General features: G+C 39.8%; 2 protein-coding genes across 2 annotated transcripts in view; one reads left to right on the forward strand and one right to left on the reverse strand.

Annotated features, from left to right (window-relative positions):
- The window catches only part of LOC145441429 (uncharacterized), a 116,527-nt gene extending 104,430 nt beyond the window's left edge, over positions 1 to 12,097 (reverse strand). Inside the window, exons 1-2 of the mRNA XM_080319285.1 lie at positions 11,906 to 12,097; positions 11,588 to 11,744 (exon numbers count right to left, since the gene is read on the reverse strand). Coding sequence (XP_080175411.1) covers positions 11,588 to 11,744; positions 11,906 to 12,002 — 254 coding nt within the window. The 5' untranslated portion in view covers positions 12,003 to 12,097. The remainder of the gene's footprint in view (positions 1 to 11,587; positions 11,745 to 11,905) is intronic.
- Positions 1 to 12,510, forward strand: part of LOC145441433 (interleukin-1 receptor accessory protein-like 1) — a 391,709-nt gene that overhangs the window by 131,429 nt on the left and 247,770 nt on the right. The gene's annotated exons all lie outside the window — the stretch shown is intronic.

The raw sequence follows: 12,510 nt of genomic DNA on the forward strand, positions 1-12,510 counted from the left end.
CGCTCCAGTCAGCTGATACCGGATGAACATAAGAAAGTGTGTGATCGGATCCGGATATTCACTCATGACCCTACGACCAATATTCAAGTAAACATGTTACACCCCGCGTTTCCACGAAAAAATACCATCCACACATACGTCGTTATTTACCCAGACAGGTATACGCGTAAATGGAGGTGTGTGACATTGCATGCAATGTGTTGGTATACAAACATCGGGGAGTAAGCCTTCGATCCACAGACATTATCATAGCCGGTAATTTTGATGCGGATCGAATGTCATCAAGTACCCCCGATAACAATGTCATACCAGTAAGACACATTGCAATGACTCTGAGTCTGTAAATTCAATCTTAAGCACGACATACAGACACACAAACATAGAACCGTTACATGATTATTCTCACGGCTACCATCGACGTTGAAGTGAACTCTACAACATATACCAATAGAGCGTTCACAGTCAAATATGCGAACCGTGCACGTTCATATCGCCAGATTTTTGTTGGATATGTACGAATCCGATAAATCGATACATTTCTTTCCCTGCTACGTCAATAATACTAGCGTCATTCCAATGCATCGCTCGAATGTAAGGTTCGTCAGGTGTAAAATCCATGTCAAATAACACCAAAGTGTCCTTTCCGTATTTTATTATTTCCACCGACGCTTCTTGTCTGTGTCGTAACACTATGGTGTGGGGACTTGAAAACGGTGGATTCTAAAACCGAGTGACATGACCAACTGAAACCAATGTCGATAGCCTTATGGTGATATCGTTTCAAAATGTTATCGATATGACGAGACCAACCCCGATCTCTTGTGGCGATGGCCGTTTCGAAATGTCGTCGGACGAACTGGACAAACTGGACAAACCCTTACGAAGGTGTGTTTTATGATTGCGTGTGAAATCACGAAAGGTAGTGTTCTATTGTGGTGTACGATCACAGTCTTCATTCCACAGAAACACACCTTATTGGATCACAGTATCAGTCGGAGATTTGTAAAATCACTCTTCACGATATTTATCGGGAGTCGTTATGTAGGAGTAGCGACATCCATTCATCCTGACTGCAAAAATGATCGCAATCATTTCGAGCACCCGTACTTTGATAGTTCACCTTGGTCAAACGCTGTAGTCTTAGCAGAGAACTTCGCAGGGTGTCGACAACACGGCAGATATTGACGGATGTATCCAGTCACCAGTGGTCTGGGTGGTCTATCCGCAGATAGGGTCATGACTATCTTGTGATGTTACAACGCAATCATCGAGTAAATCAGTGAACGGTGTCGAAATATCGATGTAATAGCGCGACAGTCATTTGACCCCGCAATGTGTCTTACTGGTATGACATTGTTATCGGGGGTGCTTGATGCCATTCGATCTGCATCAAAATTACCGGCTATGATAATGTCTGTGGATCGAAGGCTTACTACCCGATGTTTGTATACCAACACATTGCATACAATGTCACACACCTCCATTTACGCCAGGGGTTGGCAACATACGGCCCGCGGGCAGGATCCGGCCCGCGGACAGTTTTCTGTCTTACATGATAATGTGGCCCGCGGTCCTAGTATTCAGAGATTCCCTACTACTTGCGTAAACGTCAAATTTTAGTGACTGTATGTTATTATACACATGTATGCGCACTGCGCAGTGAGCGAGGGTGGTGCTTACTCGTAAGTTAGTCGAAGCGAGAAGAGTTGCATTATCAGCATTTAGGATGTACTCAACCCGAATGTCATTTGTGGTAATCATGGTGTTTGTCGACTACAATAGTCATTTACACTGGGCCAATATTTTATATTTTTGATTCCTTAACCGTCGACATGTAGCACGGCACACTCCTAGCCTTTTGTAAGACATCACTTATGCCAGAGGTCGCCAACTCGAAACGGGTCGCGGGCCACTTTGAAATTTCGTAGAGGCCGCGGGCCGCATGAATTCAATATCGAGATAAAATAGGCCACACAGTTGAACAACCACGCTATATCTCATCACCTACTAAACCAGGGTGGCGAACTTGCGGTCGTAGAAGGGAAATTTGTGCAGCCGTGGACAAGTAAGTCAATTAGTACCGTATGTGTTGGCGGCCGTCGACATGCAATTTGAATTTACAAATTGAGTCTCGATTTTTTGAGAGATCCCAATTAATCTTGAAAATTTCGTCGCGCTGCGCGCGATTCAATATAACTTCGTTTATCGATTTTAATATAGTGGCGCCCTTTGCAATCATAGCCCCACAGTACAGACGTGAACAGCAGAGGAAAATGAAGCGCCTCATATAGAAGTACCAACTCGGAGTCTTGTACTACTCACTTTACGGACAATCTTGATGGTAGGTCAAGAAATAACAGGATGCAACCAAGTGACTTATTATAATTGGCCCACCCGAAGTTGCATCATCATTTATATCTTGTCCTAAATATTCTAAAAATCAAATCTACAGTTGAATCTGATGACATGATGAGAAACAATAGAAAAAATACTATTATTTATGACAAAATACATAGGTGAATCGGAAATATTTTCGCGCTTCGCGCGATTATGTACGGCCCATAACAGGACCACATTGACCAGTCACCAGTGACCACTCGCGAAGTCGGTGCGTATAGTAAGCCTACGTGATTAAATAGATAAGTCCGGAGTTCACCGGAAAAGGACATGGACACTTTAGCACAGTGGTTCTCAACCGGGGGTCTGCGGACCCCTAGGGGTCCGCGAAGCAATTTCAGGGGGTCCGCGAGACCTCTAAATTTTTAAAATGGTTGATAACCTGATTTTTATTTTATTTTTCAATTTGAGAAAGCATGAGGCAGTTTCGCACCACAACTGCTAAAACCTCATGACTCATATCATCGTATTAATCGTCTGACATGGACTATGGTAGTGTGGAAACTCATTTTCATTGCCAATTTTCCAATAACCTGCTCATACAAACATATTGCTCTTTAGAGACGTTTTGTAGGGGTTTGTGGAAAAAATAAAAATATGGAGATAGTAGCGTCAATCAGGGTGACTTCGTAATGTCTACGAATCCTTCTCGATTTGAAGTTGTCAGTCTCATCAAGTTAGTGAACAGTCGTTTGAAATAAAAAAATCAGAAGTATTTCCATAATTTGTCTCAAAACAGGGAGCAGCTTCTTGGAGGTACAAAGCTTTAATATAAAATTGAACAGTATATTCATATTGAAATGAACCCGAATATTTTCGGCTGACACTCGTCATTAATCTGACAATGATATACCTGCTCTTAAAGCTCGGCTATCACATGTGGCGCATTCTTATTGCGGATGCCCTATCGACAAGGCTGATTTTTTTATGTACAGGGAGTGTTTCGTTGCTATCAAAGCATTACGCTCCAACCCTGAAATTCATATCACGAGTTTTATTGGTATGCAGCCTTGTCTTGTTAATGTTCAATTGTTCATGGTCGAAAATGTTTGCTCGTAAATATATATTTAACCCGAACAAAACAAGTCGTTTCATGACAGTCTCTGGTTGGAAAACTTGGATCCATGCTCTGGAGCATAATATTTGTCTATACTTTTAGATTAGGATTTCACTTTGACGGTAGAATCTCTCTGCGGGTCGATCAAAATGCCGTCACGGGCCGATTCCGGCCCGCGGTCCGTATGTTGCCCGTCCCTGCGCTAGATGCTGGACGTGATATGTTCATTAAATATGTGTTTCTTCATTTTGGTGCCATAAATGTTGCGATCACACCAAAAGTATCGTCGGAAGCGTTATACGTAAATATTGCATTAGCTTCCATCTATCTTTGCGGAAATGGTTTTCGGCACTCCTCGTTCATATCAAAACGAAGACGCGGATTTCCAAGACACGACCACATACTTCAAGAAGTACAGCAGCAAAATTAGCTTTGAAATAATAAAAGTCCACTAATTTCTACGCAAATAGTATGATGTTATCTTCAAGAAAAATCACTATTTTGCTGTTTATCACAAGCCTACAGTTCATATTTGCACAAGACAGATGAAGGTTGCACCATAATAGAGCTAAAATTGAGCTAAAACTTTAGGGGGTTCGCGCGGGTCCGTGACGGTCAAAAGGGGTCCGCGAAGCCAAAAAGGTTGAGAACCACTGCTTTAGCATGTGTATTTGACGTCCAGATACTTCATTACGACTATGCCTGGAATGCGGCCGTAGGCTACATGAGTAGTCGAAATGCGGCCGTGAATGGCAAAAAGGTTGGCCACCCCTGTACTAAACTCTAATGAAGAGACATCTTGGTGAATTTGTGTTACCGGGCTTATCGAACGCCTTCAAATCTTAATTAGAGATTGTACCGTGTTGATCGATCAGAGAGAAGCAAACATGGTGGTGCCTGTAGGACAATGCTGTTCTTAAATCCACATTGTCTTCGTCACTATTGAAATACATTCATTAAATACGATTTATTCCTTGTGTATGTGGACAAATGGGCGAATAATGTTTCGAGTCAGCAATCCGGCCCGCCAAGTATTTAATTTTCCTATATCCGGCCCGCCGACTGGAGAAGCTGCCCGCCCCTGATTTACGCGTATACTTGTCTGGGTAAATAACGACGTATGTGTGGATGGTATTTTTTCGTGGAAACACGGGGTGTAACATGTTTACTTGAATATTGGTCGTAGAGTCATGAGTGAATATCCGGATCCGATCACACATTTTCTTATGTTCATCCGGTTTCAGCTGACTGGAGCGACATGTATTGACCAATAAAGACACAATATAGTAAACATGCGGGAGAATACTCAACGCCGAATTGTTAGCTCGGTGGGTAACATAAATTCAGCCGTTTTCCGAACACCGTTATCCACGTACCAAACAAAGTCGAGGAGGTGTTTTATTCAGACATTTTGACTCTGGAAAATCCAAAGCACGAACCCGGACATCGCACACATCTCGAAACCTATTGTCCAATTTCCAAAACATACACGTCGATGTATAACAGCACATTGCATGTGGGTGACTGACGATTTTGATGGGGTGCACCAGAACAAGTGAATATGCGATTACGCAAATGTATCGGAGTCGTTGTTGGTGTATATTTTGTCGCTGCCCGTTGTAACAATATACAAAAATATCAAATTGTCCGAGGTAGTTGTCAGTTTTCAAAACGAAAATGGTATTGTTACCCAGGGAAAAGATAGATTTCCAAGTGAAAACGGTATACGTACTCAGGTAAATGATAGTTTTCCAAACGAAAAGGGTTTGTTACCCAGGGAGAAAATATATTTCTAAAAGAAAATGATTAGTTACTCTAGGTAAAAGTATTTTTCCTAGTGAAAATGATTTGTTGTTGTAGGAAAAAATAGATTTGCAAACGAAAAGGGTTTGTTGTTCAGGGAAAAGGTAGATTTCCAAGTGAAAATGTATTGTTACTCTGGGTAAACCAACGATCTCCACAGGACAATGGTATTTTTAGTCAGGTAATGGTTGACCTCCGAGTGAAAATGGCAATTTTACACAGGTAAACGTCAGTTGCCCAAGCGAAAACGATATTTTTACTTGGGTAGGTATCGTATGTTCAGTGTCAGTGATGTTGTTAAACGTTGTCGCTTGCCGTCGGTATCCCGTTAGTGTACTATTAGGAGTGTGAAAAGCATTTACACATCTTGTGCAGAGTATCAGAGTGTCGCAACAGTGAAGATATTTTTCGCGTAACGAAACAAGATCGTTGTTCAAATGTTAATGCATGCATTTCGATTACCGAGTTGCTGTACAATAGAGACGACTCTACATTAGGCCATGCTGTGTGCTTCGATTGAAACCACAAGACCACATATAAATCTATTCGCACAACTTAATGATGTTGATATAGTGTTACTAAAATTAATTATTACCTATTTACACAATATAAAAATAACAATTCATGTCGTAGTAAGTAAGTTTCTTGAACTCGTGCTTGATGAAAACGAATGGTGACAAGTATGCTTTTGTGTTTGAGTGAAAAATGATTATTTGGAGTAGTGACAGTTTTGTGACCAACAAATACAAATCGATCATGATATTACAATATACGCTTTCGTCAACATAACGACTTGGGGCAGGAGAAACACTTAAACGTTTTTTCAATAACTCGATCCTCGAGACTTGTTACTTGTACTATGTACCGTTGGTGAGCAAAGTATAACGATCATTTTGTATGATAGTATGATTTAGTTGTATTGTTGTGAGGACAATCATATGATGACTCAGCACTTTTCGTTTGCAATGTAAATTGTTTTGTGCGTTAGATTTGTGGAAAGTAACTCGAATACATACTCTTTTGTGGAAGTAACTGCATTACTGTGATATCATTGGTAGGTCTCTCAAGCAGTCATCGTGGTTTTAATTTAGAAAGATGTCGCGATGTCGGTATAATGTTTTCTAAAAGTCAAACTCGGACCGATATCATGACTGTGTAGGACTCACGATAAACATTATACTTATACAACTTTGTTACAAGAACTATGATATTTCTGTAAGTACTATAGTTGTGTATTTGATTATTTGAATATCTAGATGCGTGACCATTCGTGTAAAAAAAGTTCTTGCGACATCAAAAACAGTTTGTAGAGTCTAACCAACCATTTAGTTTCGTAGTGTGAGGATATCGAGTATAGTCGACTACTTTGTGTGATGTAAATATCCTTGGTACTTTTGTAAGAGGTTTGAGGATGATCATTCGTATCCTACAAAGTAACTAGTTGATACTACAAAATATTGAATGACCGCTAACACACTGAGTTCATAACCCAAGAGAGTGAAAGTTGTTTACTGTTAGACTAACATAATTCGTATCCCGCAAAAAATAGACACCAAAGGATCGATGGAGTTTAAATCTAGATTGTATTAAACGAAGTGATGAGTACCTCAAGTAATAAAATCGCAACGTCCAAAACAAATTTCCTGTGTCTTGGTTGTTGTAAATAACTATTTGGTAAGATATTAGTTGGGTGAGTGACAATTCGTTTCCGTCGAGGTTGAATTTTTAACCTCGTCGAAATGAATCCAGAACACATAAAGTAGACATTGATCACAATTGAATCGATGAGAATGTTAACCACATAGAGTGCCTTTGTATGAAAGTCATTTCCAACACGGTTACTTCGATCGGTATTAATCCCATGTCGTACAAAAACATTAAACCTTTGTACAGTTTCGTAGTATGGGAATATCGAGTGAAGTTGATTATTTTTTGTGTGAGGAAAATATCTTGTATTGATATTGCACACTGGTTTCATTACCCAAGAGAGTGAAAATTATTTTCTGCTGGACAGATATGATTTGTATTTAGAAAAATACGACCCACACCGATTAGGTGACACTGTTTAATATCCAATGAGTGAGTGAAATTTCTTAGGGGTTTGATTTACCGAGTTAGTTACCAGCGATTCAATCACATCCAAGTAACGTCTTTTAGTGACTGAGTATTGTGACGACATTTACTTTGACGAATGACAATGAGACAATTTTCAATTTCTCTGATCGTGTGCAGTTCACAAATAGTTCTAGTATGCAATCAGTGAACATCATACAAATTGACAACGACTTTCGGTAGTTCGGTTAGATGATGACAATTATTCTGGAGGTTCAAATCGATATCACTACTATGAACAGCAATACAAACACATTTTTGTAGATTTCAGTGTAGCACATACTGTGATTTTATTATGGTTATGAGTTTTGTATTAACCAAGGTCGGTTGAATAGGATCCATCCAGTAAAGATATTCAAAATTGCTCCTCTGCTGATCAAAGTCTTAGAGTGTGACCTCGTAATGTTTTACATTTCACACGTTCGATAGAGAGTGTAAACAGAGCTTACCACACTTAAAATGGTTCTGCGATATCCAAAGTGATATTTTCATACTGCGTAATGTGCGTATGTTTCAATTCGATATCGCAGATTCCAACAATAGGTTTTGTGTGGTTGTTGGATATGTCATTGCAAGCGATTCCTAAACTTCACTCCCGCAGTTAAAATAAGGATCAAGTGTGCGTGTACTTTTAGGTTGATAACTCTACTACTAATACGTCTGTGACATATTTCAATACATCGATCGTGATTGTGTTTGGTAGATTCACGAATCGAAATGATGATAATGCTGTTTCCAAAATGCTTGCTTCTCAACTCTTTCGAAAGTTCTGTACAACTCATTCGTAATGAATTTCTGAATACAAATCTTAAGAAACACGAGTTGAAGACGAGTGATTTGTTTTTTAATAAACTAAAAAGTACTTTTGTTTTGATATTGGACTTGTGTTCTGATATTGATAGATGTGTTTAGTAATATGGCCAGTTTATAAAAATATTGGTTATGTTTTTTGGTACCTTAAGTCGGGTGATCAATTATAAAATCGCGGTAATGTTTCTTGTGTGTGCACGTTATCATCAAATTAATAAGACTACATTTTACCGAAGGAATAAAAACCACAGGTCAGTGATATGTGAATACGACCGAGATTGATTAGTATAGTTTACAGTTGTAATGATTGTGTATATTACTGAAATCGTGTCTACTTTACTTTGAGTACGTCGGATAAGGTAGTAAGTCAATGTGGTAATAACAGCACCCGTGAAGATTTTCTCACAGTCCGATGTCTTGGATTCACTTGCGCGAATTGTTATCATAGACTGAGTATTCAAAGCTCGTCGTATGCATCGAGTAGTGATTACTTTGTGTTATAGATTAGGAACGACTTTTACAGTTGAATAAAAATTATCGGTCGTATGAATACAATCAGGATGAATTCATTCAAGTTTGCGAGTTGTTGTGATATAGTCAAGTAAGTGAAAACTAGATTTTAAACACTTGTTAATCTTATGAATATTTCTTTTGAGTATGATAAGATGTTAAAATGTCTCTTTGACAAACGGAAAGCCGGATCGCGAATAGAGTTGTAATGTTTCATTACTTGTTTTAAATCGATGTTCGTATAATATCGAAACGGGACTGGGGCAAAGTTGGTAGACATGTTTGTCAATCCTATTTCAATTCACACTACGCCAAAGTCAAAATATTTCGTTTTGGATTATCTGAATTTACCTTTAGTAGATTTCGCGAGTGGATTCCGACACCGTACTATAACATTTTTGATAATAAGGATTCAAGGATTTTCAATCAACAATACCTGACTTTTTAGGTGATGCTGGAGTTGGTAAAAGTGTGCTTTTGTTAAGCGTTTGATTTCTCATCGGATTATCTGAATTAACCTTTTGTACAGCCGGCGAATGGATTCCGATACCGCAGTATAACTAGATCGCTATGTCTGATGCATTATCCTGTTAGCGACGTAGGGTTTTACAATTGTTTCACGCCTTTTTGAATAAGCGCCAACTTCGCAAAGGATTAGGGTTGGATCAGAAATAAGTGAGAATTTGTCGGTATTCGAATCGCCGTCTGTGACGGTACGGTTATTCGTTACTTATTTAATCTTACCGGTGAAATCCAGTTCTGTGACATACTGATTACCAAAATATCGCATTGTGAACGATCGGTATGTTTGTAACAGAAAATCACGAGTGATCGTTGTGCCTGAGGTGTTATCTTTCAGCGATCGCGTGATTTGCAACCTATTTCACACCTTTTTGAAGAGTTAGTTTGCGAACGCGGCTATTGTTGGTATTGGAATCGCCGTCTACGCCGGCTCTGTGACAAACTAATTACCAAAATATTACTTGTGTGTGCGTAATTCCTACCTTTGTAACACCAAACCACGAGAGATGGCTATTCTGATGTGTTATCTTGTGAGCGGTCGTAGGATTTTAGAAATATTTCACACCTTTTTGAAGTGTTAGTATGTAAACGCGGATATTGTTGGTATTCGAATGGCCGTCTACGCCGGCTCTGTGGCAAACTAAATGCCAAAACATTACCATGCGACTGATTCCTAGATTTAGCAAACTATTTCACACCCATTTTGCTGAAAGTACGACATGCCGCCCGCAGTCTATACCCGAAAGTACGAATCATCACCGCGCCCATAAGAATAACGATATATCATTGTCGCACTCACCGTAAACTTCAGGGTTAACTCGAATCGGTCATATATAATAATTTGGGATATACACATTAACTAAGAACCGATCACGTGATCAATATACTTCGTAATCAGCATCACCTCATGACCGCAGCCTATACCAACAACATTAGGCCACTACGACACAAGAATCCGTGGGCACATCATCGCCACAGCACGTATCTGAAAGGGTGCCATCATCACCGCATAGGCACATCATCACCGCAGCCTATACTTGAAAGTACGACTCACCGCCACGAGTTTTCACGGTACATCATCGCCGCAGCCTATACCTGAAAGGGTACCATCATCACCGCACCCATAAGAACGCATGGCACATCACCACCACAAGGGGGGTCTAAAAGGGTACCATCACCACCCCGGGTTTTCAGGCACATCACCGCCGCACCCATAAGTGCCCCTGCCACACCACGACCGATCATATATACTACTTACGTTTCCAAATCCCTAATTCGTAAAACAAGTCAATTAGCGCTCGCGTCTACTACATCTGCATGACTCTGTTTATCTAACACCCATGGATGGAATTGAAAGAAGGTTTAGAGCACTAAATATTTGGATACTGGAGTCAGGGGTAAACCTTTTAGTTTGTGCTGACCATGCCACAGCGATTTAGGAATTTATTTAAAGTAGGTCTTATGACAAAAACACGGACACAGACGAATTTCAGAAAAACTGCAGGCTTCACTCAACATCATGACTATTTATGCTGCAAACTGCTCAAAAAGCAGCGACCAAGACAATAAGCTCTGTAGGCCTACTATCCCAGATACATTGCAGTGCAATGGTTCTCGGACCGGGGCGTGAAAGCATCTGAAGGGGGCACGAAATCGAGATTAAATGAAAAAAAAATCACGCTAGGCGCGATTTATCCTCAGCTCGTTGTTATTGCTCTATGTATTGTCCAACTTTATCTTTCAAAATTCACTGATCAACAGCCATCACCTTCCATGCCATCAAACTATCCGTTGGGATTGCAAGCATTCAGGTGGTACTTTTTGATATATTGTGGTATCATGATAATGGGGGCGCGAAATATTTCATTTTCGTAAAGGGGGGCGTGCCTAAAAATGTTTGAGAACCATTGTTTTAGATTCTTAATAGTAGAACGCGTATACGGGTTTAAATAGAGTTGAAAAGTATCATGTTTAACATTGTTTCAAATCATGACGGCAAAGAGACATTTTTTAATTAGCCGTCAGTTTCTCATTACCAAACATCAACACATTCACTGAGCATCATTTATTAACAATTTTCTTTAGAAATAAAACTGAAATATGCTTCAAAATATAGCTACAATTTTCACTCGGTCCGTCAACATATTTTCTACTTCCTATTTATCCCACGGAGTAAAATAATTGGCTCGGCTGCACTTAACGGAACCAAATGTAGACCATAAGTAGGTGATAAGTAGCGGTAAACAGCGTATATCCATAGAGGCGTCTGAGCCCCCCAGAAGTTCGGTTTATCACCCTATGGGGGCCCAAGACCAACGTTTTTTTAGGGGGACTGACGAAGTGCTGTTACGGCCGTGTTGGTAGGCTACTGCTCACCTCGTCAGTTGTTTCAAATCTTCCAAAACTTTTGATGTCTTCACTTCAACAAGCCACGAACTTTTCGATTCACAGAAGCTCTTCGCTTCGGCAAAGTTTTTAGGGGTATCGAATAATTGTAATACAAATGGATCAGATTCAATAACAAGAGCGGGTTCTGAAAGTAAAGCGCGTCAGAATATAAGAGAAGGCTATTCGCAGATCATGACTCCATTATAGTGTATGATCCGTGAAGTGTTACATGGGTTGAGTGAGGTAATATAGCTAGACGAAAAATTTGAAAAGATAACCTATCCACCATTCGATGTTGGCACTAACCTCCTTTGACGGCCCGTCCTCCAAGATCCAGAAATGTACATGATATGATGAAAACGTAAACCGCGGCAGTAATATGTCGTCTTGTGATAGCCAACATTGCTATATACTTTAGCTCAGGGGTGGGCTAACTTTTCAGCTCTCGGGCCGCATTCAGATTCTTAATCCATCCAATGGCCGCACTATATATAGCTTAATTGGGATTATAAACCAAACGCAATATTGGTTTTCGATCATAGAGTGAGAATAGGGAAATAATATATATGTATTTAAAACAAACAGACCGTTGATTTTATGATACATCGTACACGCGTCAGAAACATTGGCAAGATTTTAAAATCTGGTCAACCTCAATAACCAATTTTCAAAACTAGGGATGAAAGTCGGTTGTCCCGATTTTTCGAACAGGGTGGAGATTTGAATCTGTGGGGAGTGATCTGTTTATAGATTTGCTGATTATACTTTTAATTTAACTCCAGGACACACAATGCTGAGAGCGCCATAACCATGATAGCTTCACATATGCTCCCAGTAAAATATATGGATGTTATATAATATAAATACTTCTGCACATACAGAGCGTCCGAATCGGTTTTTCCAAGACCGGC

Source organism: Botryllus schlosseri, chromosome 6 (assembly GCF_051294905.1).
Source record: "Botryllus schlosseri isolate E-star chromosome 6, Bs_hap1, whole genome shotgun sequence".
NCBI classification, from domain to species: domain Eukaryota; kingdom Metazoa; phylum Chordata; class Ascidiacea; order Stolidobranchia; family Styelidae; genus Botryllus; species Botryllus schlosseri.